A 14926-nucleotide genomic window follows, 5' to 3' on the forward strand; every position below is an offset into this window, starting at 1 on the left:
ATTCAAATACCAAGAAAGTTCTGTCCAGAATTTAGTTACTTCCGTTATAACCACTACAATCTTACGATTAACCACACAATGCAAGTTATGCCTTTTAATCTCGGAAATTTGTAAACTACATCCATATTTGGATAAAATTCATTAGCTGATTAAGGCGCCAAACGAATCATGGCAACTATTGCGTTAATTTGTAATTTCCTTACAGCTAAACATAGACCTGAGGAACCTGTAGGTGTGTTGTGCCGGGAGTAGTTCGATGATTGAGATTGTTGGACTGAGGTGTCAGTAATGTGACGTTCGGGGCGGGGCAGAGGATAAGGCTGTGGGTCCTTACAAAGCTCGCTGCTCTGGGGAAACTCACAGAGAGAAGATCGAGAGCACGGAACAAACATCATTTCTCAGACAGCAAAGATGGACAAGAGGTTCCCGCTGCACGTTCGAATTATTGGATACATGCAACATAAGAAACAAAAGGTGACATTTTATAGCTGTTTAAAACTAGATGTAATAGTAATATTGTAACTTTTTCCTGTATTATATTATTCAAGCATCAAATGCAACACTTTATCCCCGTGCTATTTCACATGTTCGTTTTTCCTTTGATTCTACCCATTTAATGTTGATATAACTTTTCCATTTTTTAATGACAGACCTTCCTTGCATCAGTTCTATGGTCGGATCAAAATGATGTTATTGTGTACAGGACGTTTGAAGAGTTTAAGAAACTCCATGTAAGTAGATTTAAAACCTGATACCTTTTAATCGACATTATTTCCATTGTGTAAAGTGTGATTTTTATATAATTGTTATTTGAATAACAGAGAGCTATTGTGAAGAAATTCCCGCTGGAAGCCGGATGCATTAAAAAGTCTGATCGAATTCTACCAAAATTCGAAGGTAAGAGGAATGCAATTTAAAAAAAAATCCATCAGCACCTTAAAAATAAGACACCAAACATTCAACCGCAGTTTACAACAATCCTTACTGGAAGACAAGGTCATGTTTTGATTTGTTGCCCTATGTTAACAAAATGAAAAATTGATCAAACTTCATGAGGAAACAAACCGAATGTTACCTTGAGATATTCCACACCTGGAACAATAACGTGAACTTCTGTAATAATCACTATGAAAATACATTGCCTATTAAGGAAGATTACACTTTAAAAGCCCATGTTCCTGTTATGAAATATTCTGTTCTGTTTACCTTGTAGATATTTCTAGGAAGGAGAGGAGACAGACCCGAGTGAGTAAATCAGTCTTGAGAATTCGAATGCTGGAGAAATACTGCAACCATTTATTGAGTACTAGCGCTAAGATCTCCAAGGACCAGGATGTTTCCCAGTTCTTCCTGCTCACCAACAAGGACCTGGCGCCTTCTTTCCCCTCAGACAGGTAAGCACAAGGAAACGGTGAGATCAGCTCAGTCATAGAGTTATACAGCACGGATAGAGGCCCTTCGGCCCATCGTGTCCGCGCCGGCCATCAAGCCCAGTCTAATCTAATCCCATATTCCAGCATTTGGTCCGTAGCCTTGTATGCTATGGCATTTCAAGTGCTCATCCAAATGCTTCTTGAATGTTGTGAGAGTTCCTGCCTCCACAACCCTCTCAGGCAGTGAGTTCCAGACTCCAACCACCCTCTGGGTGAAAAAGTTCTTTCTCAAATCCCCTCTAAACCTCCCGCCTTTTACCTTGAATCTATGCCCCCTTGTTATAGAACCCTCAACGAAGGGAAAAAGCTCCTTAGTATCCATCCTATCTGTGCCCCTCATAATTTTGTACACCTCAATCATGTCCCTCCTCAGCCTCCTCTGCTCCAAGGAAAACAAACCCAATCTTCCCAGTCTCTCTTCATAGCTGAAGCGCTCCAGCCCTGGTAACATCCTGGTGAATCTACTCTGCACCCTCACCAAAGCGATCACATCCTTCCTGTAGTGTGGCGACCAGAACTGCACACAGTACTCCAGCTGTGGCCTAACCAGTGTTTTATACAGCTCCATCATAACCTCCTTGCTCTTATATTCTATGCCTCGGCTAATAAAGGCAAGTATCCCATATGCCTTCTTTACCACCTTATCTACCTGTTCCGCCGCCTTCAGGGATCTGTGAACTTGCACACCAAGATCCCTCTGACCCTCTGTCTTGCCTAGGGTCCTCCCATTCATTGCGTATTCCCTTGCCTTGTCAGTCCCTCCAAAGTGCATCACCTCGCACTTTTCCGGGTTAAATTCCATTTGCCACTGTTCCGCCCATCTGACCAACCCATCTATATCGTCCTGCAGACTGAGGCTATCCTCCTCGCTATTTACCACCCTACCAATTTTTGTATCATCAGCGAACTTACTGATCATACCTTTTACATTCATATCCAAGTCGTTAATGTAGACCACAAACAGCAAGGGCCCCAGCACAGATCCCTGTGGTACCCCACTGGCCACAGGCTTCCAGTCACAAAAACAACCTTCGACCATCACCCTCTGCCTTCTGCCACTAAGCCAGTTTTGTATCCAAAGTGCCAAGGCACCTTGGATACAAAACTGCCCAATATCTAAGTAATTTGTAGCAAGTTCAATTGTTGAGCTTGCTACAAATTACTTAGATATTCCCAAAGTGTTACTACGAAGCAAACTACTGCATTGTTAAATTCCACCCTGCTTGACCGTCTTTAGTCAGATCAGATCAAAACTTTAATTTCCTACGGATGATTCAGTCTTGTTCAAAGCTGAATGTTTTCTCCTTTTTTTTCTCTAGTATTATTATCATGCCTTCCACAGTTGAGCAGAAAGAAGATACTTGGAGGCGAACAAGCAGAACCAATGCCCAGTCCATCACACAACCTGTTGCTTCAGAGAATTACACGTGCATAGCACCTTATGAGACAAAAGATACCAAGAACAAACCGTTCAGGGTGGAGAAGGATGAAATTGTTGATGTTGTTACCAAGAATTCATCAGGTACATTTTTGGCACTAACTCAACCTTCGTTTTGAGGACACACCACAGGGGCAGATAGTAAATCCCTTATTTCATTTTAAGGGTCTTTGAGTTCCAAATTGCTATGTCCAGAGGACTGTCAGCTATTGACAAATTAACAAATTAGATTTATATAGTATATTAAAAATTTATTTTGTACAAAACTTCTCAAGAACCCAACAATTCATCAGAAAATATTGCTGCTATGTATGTGCGTGTATGTGTTATGTGTGTATATATATAATACATATATATGATTGTGCATATAAATATATGTATATGTAAAAAGTGATCCATTGTGTTCTGTGCTGCAGTGGGACACAGAGCTGATAAAATGTGGCACATCAGCTCACTGGTTTAATTAAATTGAGAGCTCCAATTACAGCATAAACTCCAACTGATTATATTAGGTAGATCCTGCTAACTGTTCCTCTGAGTTTTGAACTCTTCAAATGCATAAAACAGTATTGTGTTGACATCATTTTGTAGTTCATTTATAAAAGTTTGATGTAAACCACTTTGTAAAATTGAATTTTTTAATAGCAGATAATAGGTTTAACAGGAATACAGGTTTGATGTGGGTATTCAGATTAAAATTCCTTACCCTAATGGTCATGATACCTGTCTCTTATAGGATGGTGGCTTGTGGAGAATGATGAGAAACAATTAGCCTGGTTTCCAGCTCCCTATCTCAAAACGTGCCTTAACTCTGCCCCATCTGGAGCATCAAATATCAATAATGAAACAGACGGTAAGTTCAGGAGTCCGTCTAAGCAGCACTTCCAGCATTTTATATTAAAGCTGCAATGTTCCATAGAAACTACATTTTAAAAATTCTGATAGCATGAAAATTCACTCCATTGTTCTGTTGTGGTACAATTAGGGATAAATTCATCAACAAAAGACTGCATGAGTATCATTTATTTTGAACCACTGTAATATAATGTCCAAAACTCATTGATAACTTTATATTAATTTAACACTTGATAACCTCTTATTGTTTTTACATGTTTTTAAAATGAATTTATTGTGTTCTTGTTTAAAGTACTTGGACAGCTTGTTGTTCCACACTTTGTTAACCCAGATACTTTAACTATCCAGCTCAATCTTGACCATGTCTTCCGTCCTTTTCATGATTTGAGGACTGTAGAAGCCTGTGCTCTGCTAAATTCCAGCACTACATTTCAATGGTGTATCGAACTAGAAACAAAATGCAAGATTGGGAAACATTTGCTGGAAACAAATTCTTTTTGCCCTTAAGGGATTAATTCAACCACATTAATTTCTGAGAAACACACAGCAACACCTGTCACACTCTAACAAAAGGTCTAACATTGCCAAATCTGAATGTATTTTTTCTCAATTCACCTAATATATGATAAGTGAAATCCAATTAAGATCACCTACTTTTTCTAAATCTTATTCATAGTGGAGTTCCTTTATGCGGTAGATTTCCAATAATTATTTAGCAATGTTAAATATTGATTTTTAAAATGACTTTGACCTTTTGTCCTTTGTAAATTTAGAGTGCCAATATTATGCTGTTAAAAGCTATGAAGCGACAGATGGAGATGAACTGTCCATGCACGTAGGTGTCATTGTCGAAGTCTTGAAGAAATCCAGTGATGGATGGTGGCTTATCAGGTTTGTCCTATTTTATTGTTCATTAATTGTTCCTTAATCAATAGTGTCAAATAACAAGTGGTATGACATCGACAAGTCACATGCTCCAATTGCACCTCATTAACATTTTGTTTAAAAATTGGATTCCGTATGTAGCAAAAATCTTTGATTTAAATTTGTCACACAATAGAATTGCTTTATGATTGAATGTTATTTACTATTTCAAAATTCCATCACAAGGGGAACTTGATTATATCAAAAACAAGCTAAATAAGAAACTGCACCAGGGCTTCAAAGCTTTTTCAATTTTGAGAGAATTTAACTTCAACAAAATTAATTCTAAATATACTGCATTTAGTATCCGAAATGTACCAGGAATTAACTCTACTATTGTGCATTTTGAAAACTGCAAAGCAATTTGAAGACTGACTTAAGTAATATTGTTGACCAATAGGTATGATGGACAATCTGGCTACGTCCCATCTGTTTATCTCCAGCCATACAACAACCCTCATTCAAAATTTCAGATTCTCACCAATGCAGACAGATATACCTCCACCCCGAATCTCATCATGGCTGTAAGAAGCCCACGTACTCAGTCAAATAATGTACAGCTGAACTCGCATAGATATGAAGCCAAAAATTATCTCTCACCCACAGATATCCTGGGTGCCAATAATGGACTGAATAAACAAAAATCAAAGTCTACCAACTGCTTGTTTGACAAAACCATAGATGAAGACCAGTTGAGCCTTCCCAATTCAGATGAGTCAAAAAGCAGATCAGAAAGCTTGAGCGATGACATTAGCTTGTCCACTGTAAGTTTAGGCACGTCACATTTATCCGAGGATATCAGCTTAACAGATGGTCACAAATTTCATCGAGGCTCTGATGAAGTATTAGGACAGGTTGAGAAGAACCAAATGGTGGCTTCTCAAAGCAAGTCCAAAAATCTTATTGATTCTGGTGTGGAAGGGGTAGGCTTGAAACACAGCCCTGAACCTTCAGCAAGTGGGAGCAGTCCTGTTACAAATCTGACACCCAAAATTCCTCCAAGGCCACAGCGTCAAGAAATATTATCAAGATGTACAACCTTCACCAAGAACATGGTTCTGAGACCCTGATTTTGACTTTAAATGTTCTGAAACAAAATCTGAGATCATTCAATTAAAATATTGGTGAGAAAGAAAGTTTCTTTTTTACTCAAACAATATTTGTAAAGGTATGCAGAAGCTGCAATTTTGATATATTTATTTGAAAAATGAATTGGTAGCCAAAGTTGCCACAATCATATTAGCTTGGACATTTGCTCTGCTAAATTGTACTCAATTCATACTCAGCAGGGTTAATTTTTTAATCCTTAAGAGTCACAAAGAAAAAAAAGCTTACCAATTATTACATTATCAGGCACAATTCTTCAATTTGACTGCAATTCTTTCTTGATAAATGGCAAGTAAACCTACACGCTCGTATAATTTCATAATGAGTGTTGTGTAGAATCATGTAACTCTAGAAAGGAACACAGTGTAATGAACAGAGGAATGATAATTTTCAGTACACATATCATATAAAGAACAAATAAACATCAATATTAATTATATTTTATTAATATAATAATGGACTAATTTTAAAATGTATTAAATTAATTCTGATTTAGGGACATTGTGATCTGAAATTTGTTTGGCATAACATTCAGGGGAAATATTGTAAAGTGTTTTTAATGAGAATTTAAAATGAAGACAAGAATTGTTTTAAGAGTTTTCAGTAGCTGGATTGTTTTCTTATTACACCTGTTAGTACTACCGGTCGCCTATACAGGGCCCCACACCAAAGGACATTCTCATGGTCTGTCCGTACACCAGGCCCACACCAACATGATTGACTCTTAGCTGCTCTCTGAAGTGGCCTAGCAAGCCACTCAGCTGTATCAAAACCGCTACAATGCAGTTCAAGAAGAAGGCCCACCACCACCTTCTCAGGGCAAGTAGCGATAGGCAATAAATGGCGGCCTTGCCAGTGATGCTCACATCCCGAGAATCAATCTTTAAAAAAAATTGTTAATAAAGGATAATGAACAGAAAATATAAGTTCACTCTTATGCCGAAGCGTTTGCAATATATGAAGTGGTTGTTGGAGGCCAGTAATCTCAGCCCCAGGACATTGCTGCAGGAGTTCCTCAGGGCAGTGTCCTAGGCCCAACCATCTTCAGCTGCTTCATCAATGACTTTCCCTCCATCATAAGGTCAGAAGTGAGATGTTCGCTGATGATTGCACAGTGTTCAGTTCCATTCGCAACCCCTCAGATAATGAAGCAGTTGGTGCCCACATGTAGCAAGACCTGGACAACATCCAGGCTTGGGCTGATAAGTGGCGAGTAACATTCGTGCCAGACAAATACCAGGTAATGACCATCTCCAAAAAGAGAGAGTCTAACCACCTCCCCTTGACATTCATTGGCATTACCATTGACGAATCCCCCATTGATCAGAAACTTAACTGGACCAGCACATAAATACTGCGGCTACAAGAGCAGGTCAGAGGCTGGGTATTCTGCGGCGAGTGACTCACCCCCTGACTCCCCAAAGTCTTTCAACCATCTACAAGGCACAAGGCAGGAGTGTGATGGAATACTCTCCACTTGCCTGGATGAGTGCAGTTCCAACAACACTCAGGAAGTTCGACACCATCCAGGACAAAGCAGCCCGCTTGATTGGCACCCCATCCACCACCCTAAACATTCACTCCCTTCACCACCGGCGCATAGTGGCTGCAGTGTGTACCATCCACAGGGTGCACTGCAGCAACTCGCCAAGGCTCTTCAACAGCACTTCCAAAACCCATGACATCTACCACCTAGAAGGACAAAGGCAGCAGGCACATGGGAACAACACCACCTGCACGTTCCCCTCCAAGTCACACATCATCCTGACTTGGAAATATATCGCCGTTCCTTCATCGTCACTGGGTCAAATCCTGGAACTCCCTTCCTAACAGCACTGTGGGAGAACCTTCACCACATAGACTGCAGCGGTTCAAGAAGGTGGCTCACCACCACCTTCTCAAGGGCAATTAGGGATGGGCAATAAATGCCGGCCTCGCCAGCGATGCCCACATCCCATGAATGAATTTTTAAAAAATTACTGCATACTGTTAGTGTAAAGATATCAAGAGGGGTGACTAAATCTATCCGGTATATCTGCCACATATCTGAGGGAAAAAAACCAAAGTTAAAATGATAATTGAGCAATCAGCTGTTGCATTAAATTTGAAGCTGCTGTATTTTCCATAATGGAAAAAAAATGCTGTTTTATTGTCTATCACCAACTTATATTAAGAGATGTAACTAGGTGTTTCGTATGTATGGCATGGAGGAATAATTACAATAGATTTGTGTCTCTCTATGAATCGTGTCCCTTGCTTTTAGGTTACAACTGGCTTTTTAGTTCAGCTATATTCGCTGTATATTTTCCTTGTAAAAATTTTTTAAAAGATTCTGTACTTCTGTGTTATTCAAAATTGCAATAAACTTTTAGAAGTATGTGGTGTTTTTAATATTCATCATTTATATTCTGCATGTGTGGATGACTTTGCGTTTTGTGGAAAAATACCTCCTTTCTACCACACAGATTTTGCTATCTAGATTCCTGTAAGCTAGTGTGCCAAATAAGTATACTCAGTTAATGAATGAAGAAGTTACATTCCAATGCAACCCCACAGCCTAAATCACATGTAATTCTGGTAACCTGTGATCAGAATCTGTCTTAATGAGATCACTGAAATAAAAAACGGTGGAAATTCACTTGTAACCTTAAATGTTACTCTGAACACTCAATAAATACAAACAGATTTAAATTTTTTGTAAATATACAGATTCAATAGTAGGCCAACAAAAAACTATTCAAAACATCATATTCCAGCCACACTCCAGAATGTTTTGAAAACCGTAAAGTAAGTCCTTTTCAATATCAACCACTATTTGTTGGAGCACATAACTAAATAAATCTAGTCAAAATCTCAGAATGTGCTGTGCCACGGTAAATGGACATTCCTAATCATCGGGTCCACAACCACACCAGCGTCACGTTAAAATCTTCAGAGGAAGTATATGCAAGAACGGAAGGAGTCTGCGATGATAAAGGGACATTTGACTCACCAAAGTTTGTCCCTTTAGAAATGTTATGGTCCATTCCCTTCAATGGAGCTGAAAATCAGGTGGTTTGTAAATCAGGCGTCTGACTTGAACACGCCCCATTTTTGCTGGGTGTGTTAAGTTAAAATCTGTGTTTAACTCCCTCAATCCAACTGCATTTTGAAAGACCCTAAAGTTTCCTTGTTCTACTCTGCCAGATTATTCCTGACATTTCTAACACTTTTAAAAAGAAGGTCTTCTTGATATCTATTTTAAAGTTATATTTCACTAATTTAAACATAAGTACCCTGGCAATATTACGTTGAAGTTACCTGAGTTTACCTTATTTAAACCATTTAATATTTTGTGCAGTGTACAGATTCTCCCAGGTTCCTTTCAAAGTCTCCGTTGAGATAATTTTACACTTACGCTGCACATTTTTTCATTCAGTGTGCCTTACCTTAATATTAAATTCCATGTCTTTTTCTACTAGTTTCAAAATCTACTCAAATTAACAGCGCAAAAAGATGTAAACAGATATGATATAATTGCGATTACGGAGACATGGCTGCAGGGTGACCAAGGCTGGGAGCTGAATATCCAAGGTTATTCGATATTTAGGAAGGACAGGCAAAAAGGAAAAGGTGGTGTTGTTAGTAAAGGATGAAATCAGAGCAATAGTGAGAAAGGATATTGGCTCAGAAAATCAAGATGTAGAATCAGTCTGGGTGGAGTTAAGAAGCACCAAGGGGCAGAAAACACTGGTGGGAGTTGTCTATAGGCCTCCAAACAGAAGTGGAAAAGTAGGGGATAGGATCAAACAGGAAATTAGAGATGCATATAACACGGGTATTACAGTAGTCATGGGTGACTTTACTCTACATATAGACTGGCCAAACCAAATTAGCAATAATACTGTGGAGGATGAATTCCAGAAGTGTGTACGAGATGATTTTTTAGACCAGTACATTGAGGAGCCAACTAGGGAACAGGCTATCCTAGATTGGGTATTATGCAATGAGAAGGGGTTAATTAATAATCTTCTTGTGCGGGGTCCTTTAGGGAAGAGTGACCATAACATGATAGAATTCTTCATTAAGATGGAAAGTGAAGTAGTCCAATCCGAAACTAGGGTCCTAAATCTAAACAAAGGAAACTACGAAGGTATGAGGAGTGAGTTGGCTATGATAGATTGGGAAGCTTCATTAAAAGGCATGACGGTGGATAGGCAATGGCTAACATTTAAGGAACGAATGCATGAATTGCAACAGTTATACATTCCTTTCTGGCTCAAAAACACAAAAGGAAAAACGGACCAACCACAGCTAACAAAAGAAATTAAGGATAATATTAGATCCAAAGAGGAGTCATATAAAGTTGCCAGAAAAAGTAGCAAGCCTGAGGATTGGGAGCAGTTTAGAATTTAGCAAAAAAGGACCAAGAGTTTGATTAAGAGGAAAAATAGAGTATGAGAGTAAACTTGCAAGGAACATAAAAGCGGACTGTAGAAGCTTCTATAAGTATGTAAAAAGAAAAAGATTAGTGAAGACAAATGTAGGCCCCTTATAGTCAGGAACGGGAGAATTTATAATGGGGAACAAGGAAATGGCAGAGCAATTAAACAAATACTTTGGTTCTGTCTTCACGGAAGAGGACACAAATAACTTCCCAGAAATGCTAGGGAACCAAGAGACTAGTGAGAAGGAGGAATTAAAGGAAATTAGTATTAGTAAAAAAATAGTGCTGGAGAAATTAATGGGACTGAAAGCCGATAAATCCCCAGGGCCTGATAATCTGCATCCCAGAGTACTAAAAGAGGTAGCCATGGAAATAGTGGATGCATTGGTTGTCATCTTCCAAAATTCGATAGATTATGGAACAGTTCCTGCAGACTGAAGGGTGGCAAATGTAACCCCACTATTTAAAAAAGGAGGGAGAGAGAAAACAAGGAACTACAGACTGGTTAGCTTAACATCAGTAGTAGGGAAAATGCTAGAGTTTATTATAAAGGATGTGATATCAGGACACTTAGAAAATATCAACGGGATTAGACAAAGTCAACATGGATTTATGAAAGGGAAATCATGTTTGACAAACCTACTGGAGTTTTTTGAGGATATAACTGATAGAATAGATAAGGGAGAACCAGTGGATGTGGTGTATTTGGATTTTCAGAAAGGCCTCTGATAAAGTCCCACATAAGAGGTTAGTGTGCAAAATTAAGGCACATGGAATTGAGGGTAATATACTGGCATGGATTGAAAATTGATTAACAGACAGGAAACAGAGAGTAGGAATAAATGGGACTTTGTCAGGGTGGCAGGCGGTGATCAGTGCTTGGGCCCCAGCTATTCACAATATACATCAATGATTTGGATGAGGGAACCAAATTTTTAAATCTAGGTGGGATTGTGAGTTGTGAGGAGGATGCAAAGAGGATTCAAGGCTATTTGTTGCAAGTTGAATGAGTGGGCAAATACATGGCAGATGCAGTATAATGTGGATAAATGTGAAGTTATCCACTTCGGAAGGAAAAACAGAAAGGCAGAATATTATTTAAATGGTGATAGATTGGGAAATGTTGATGTACAAAGGGACCTGGGTGTCCTTGTACACCAGTCACTGAAAGCAAACATGCAGGTGCAGCAAGCAGTTAGGAAGGCAAATGATATGTTGGCCTTCATTGCAAGAGGATTTGAGTACAGGAGCAAGGATGTCTTACTGCAGTTATACAGGGCCCTAGTGAGACCACACCTGGAGTATTGTCATAGAGTCATAGAGTTATAGAGTTATACAGCACGGATAGAGGCCCTTCGGCCCATCGTGTCCGCGCCGGCCATCAGCCCTGTCTACTCTAATCCCATATTCCAGCATTTGGGCCGTAGCCTTGTATGCTATGGCATTTCAAGTGCTCATCCAAATGCTTCTTGAATGTTGTGAGGGTTCCTGCCTCCACAACCCTTTCAGGCAGTGAGTTCCAGACTCCAACCACCCTCTGGGTGAAAAAGTTCTTTCTCAAATCCCCTCTAAACCTCCCGCCTTTTACCTTGAATCTATGTCCCCTTGTTATAGTACCCTCAACGAAGGTACAGTTTTGGTCTCCTTACCTAAGAAAGGATATACTTGCCATAGAGGGAGTGCAGCGAAGGTTCACCAGACTGATTCCTGGGATGGCAGGACTGTCGTATGAGGAGTGATTGGATCGACCAGGTCTGTATTCACTCGAGTTTAGAAGATTGAGAGGTGATCTCATTGAAACATATAAAATTCTGACAGGGCTAGACAGACTGGATGCAGGGAGGATGATTCCCCTGGCAGTGGGGTCGAGAACGAGGGGTCACAGTCTCAGGATACGGGGTAGGACATTTAGGACCGAGATGAGGAGAAATTTCTTCACTCAGAGGGTGGTGAACCTGTGGAATTCTCTACCACAGAAGGCTGTGGAGGCCAAGTTCCTGAATATGTTCTCGAGATTCAGGAACCGTCCCTCTAGATTGGAAAATTGCACATGTCACTCTGTTTTTTAAGAAAGGAGAGAGAGGGAAACCGGGGAATTATAGACCAGTTAGCCTAACATCTGTTGTGGGAAAATGCTGGAGTCTATAATTAAGGATAGGGTGACTGAACACCTCGAGAATTTTCAGTTAATCAGAGAGAGCCAGCATGGATTTGTGAAAGGTAGGTCGTGCCTGACAAACCTGATTGAATTTTTTGAAGAGGTGACTAAAGTAGTGGACAGGGGAATGTCAATGGATGTTATTTATATGGACTTCCAGAAGGCATTTGATAAGGTCCCACATAAGAGACTGTTAGCTAAGATAGAAGCCCATGGACTCGAGGGAAAAGTACGGACTTGGTTAGGAAGTTGGCTGAGCGAAAGGCGAGAGAGTAGGGATAATGGGAAGGTACTCACTTTGGCAGGATGTGACTAGTGGAGTCCCGCAGGCATCTGTCTTGGGGCCTCAATTATTCACTATTTATTAACGACTTAGATGAAGGCATAGAAAGTCTCATATCTAAGTTTGCCGATGACACAAAGATTGGTGGCATTGTAAGCAGTGTAGATGAAAACATAAAATTACAAAGTGATATTGATAGATTAGGTGAATGGGCAAAACTGTGGCAAATGGAATTCAATGTAGGCAAAGGTGAGGTCATCCACTTTGGATCAAAAAAGGATAGAACAGGGTACTTTCTAAATGGTAAAAAGTTAAAAACAGTGGATGTCCAAAGGGACTTAGGGGTTCAGGTACATAGATCATTGAAGTGTCATGAACAGGTGCAGAAAATAATCAAGAAGGCTAATGGAATGTTGGCCTTTATATCGAGAGTACAAGGGGGCAGAAGTTATGCTGCAGCTATACAAAACCCTGGTTAGACCGCACCTGGAGTACTGTGAGCAGTTCTGGGCATCGCACCTTCGGAAGGACATATTGGCTTTGGAGGGAGTGCAGCATAGGTTTACTAGAATGATACCCGGACTTCAAGGGTTAAGTTACGAGGAGAGATTACATAAATTAGGGTTGTGTTCTCCAGAGTTTAGAAGGTGAAGGGGTGATCTGATCGAAGTTTATAAGCTTTAAGGGGAACAGATAGGGTGGATAGAGAGAAACTATTTCTGCTGGTTGGGGATTCTAGGAGTAGGGGGCACAGTCTAAAAATTAGAGCCAGACCTTTCAGGAGTGAGATTAGAAAACATTTCTACACACAAAGGGTGGTAGAAGTTTGGAACTCTCTTCCGCAAATGGTAACTGATGCTAGCTCAATTGCCAAGTTTAAATCTGAGATAGATAGCTTTTTGGCAACCAAAGGTATTAAGGGATATGGGCCAAAGGCAGGTATATGGAGTTAGATCACAGATCAGCCATGATCTTATCAAATGGCGGAAAGGCACAAGGGGCTGAATGGCCTACTCCTGTTCCTATATATTTAAGTTCCGATGGGCCACAGCAAAAAATCGCATAGACCTCCTCAGGAGACTAACACGGGACGCAACCAACAGAGTACCCTTTGTCGTCCAGTACTTCCCCGGAGCGGAGAAACTACGCCATGTTCTCCGCAGCCTTCAACATGTCATCAATGAGGACAAACACCTCGCTATGGCCATCCCCACACCTCCACTACTCGCCTTTAAACAGCCACCCAACCTCAAACAGACCATCGTTCGCAGCAAATTACCTAGCTTTCAAGAGAACAGCGTCCACGACACCACACAACCCTGCCACGGTAACCTCTGCAAGACATGCCAGATCATCGACACAGATACCACCATCACACGAGAGGACACCACCCACCAGGTGCATGGTTCATACTCCTGTGACTCGGCCAACGTTGTCTACCTCATACGTTGCAGGAAAGGATGCCCCAGAGCATGGTACATTGGCGAGACCATGCAGACGCTGCGACAACGGATGAACGGACACCGCGCAACAATCGCCAAACAGGAGGGTTCCCTCCCAGTCGGGGAACACTTCAGCAGTCATGGACATTCATCCACCGACCTTCGGGTAAGCGTACTCCAAGGCGGCCTTCGAGACACACGACAACGCAAAATCGTCGAGCAGAAATTGATAGCCAAGTTCCGCACCCATGAGGACGGCCTCAACCGGGATCTTGGGTTCATGTCACGCTACACGTTACCCCACCAGCGAACAAATGTTATCTTTTTAATATAACGGGTCAGTTGCTGTCTTTTCTATGTTTCTACCTCTCTATCTCTGTTTTTTTTTTATTTGTTGTTTTTTTTTGGTGATTTGTATATTCTGAGACCTGGCAGGTAACACCTGTCTGTCTGCACACTGATTGCCTTGGCAACGGGCAGTTGAAAAAACTGTCTGTAATCATCAAGCATTGTTCTGTGAATTATAAATGCGATTTCATTTCGAGGATTTCATTTTCACATCGTTCACCTGACGAAGGAGGAAGCCTCCGAAAGCTTGTGAATTTAAAATAAAATTGCTGGACTATAACTTGGTGTTGTAAAATTGTTTACAATTGTCAACCCCAGTCCATCACCGGCATCTCCACATCATATATATTTAAGAAGGAGATAGATAGATTTCTAGACACAGAAGGCATCAAGGGGAGAGACCAGGAATATGATTTTGAGATAGAGGATCAGCCATGATCATACTGAATGGTGGAGCAGACTCGAAGGGCTGAATGGCCTACACCTGCTCCTATTTTCTATGTTTCTATGTT

At 40.5% G+C, this 14926-nt stretch overlaps 1 protein-coding gene across 1 annotated transcript; it reads left to right on the forward strand.

Moving 5' to 3' along the window:
* Positions 1–227: 227 nt before the first annotated feature.
* Positions 228–8097, forward strand: LOC137340834 (NADPH oxidase organizer 1-like). The gene is made up of 8 exons (XM_068003649.1): positions 228–474; positions 651–731; positions 822–897; positions 1214–1394; positions 2753–2955; positions 3608–3724; positions 4500–4617; positions 5051–8097. The coding sequence occupies exons 1-8, from the start codon at positions 412–414 to the stop codon at positions 5718–5720; spliced, it is 1509 nt and encodes a 502-aa protein (XP_067859750.1). The 5' UTR covers positions 228–411; the 3' UTR covers positions 5721–8097.
* The last annotated feature ends 6829 nt before the right edge of the window (positions 8098–14926 follow it).

Source organism: Heptranchias perlo, chromosome 22 (genome assembly GCF_035084215.1).
Source record: "Heptranchias perlo isolate sHepPer1 chromosome 22, sHepPer1.hap1, whole genome shotgun sequence".
Classification (NCBI taxonomy): Eukaryota; Metazoa; Chordata; class Chondrichthyes; order Hexanchiformes; family Hexanchidae; genus Heptranchias; species Heptranchias perlo.

Coding starts and splice junctions, on each gene's coding strand:
- LOC137340834 (XM_068003649.1), top strand. CDS start 412: ATGGACAAGAGGTTCCCGCTGCACGTTCGAATTATTGGATACATGCAA. Junction 475..650: donor TGCAACATAAGAAACAAAAG/GTGACATTTTAT, acceptor TTTTAATGACAG/ACCTTCCTTGCATCAGTTCT. Junction 4,618..5,050: donor GATGGATGGTGGCTTATCAG/GTTTGTCCTATT, acceptor GTTGACCAATAG/GTATGATGGACAATCTGGCT.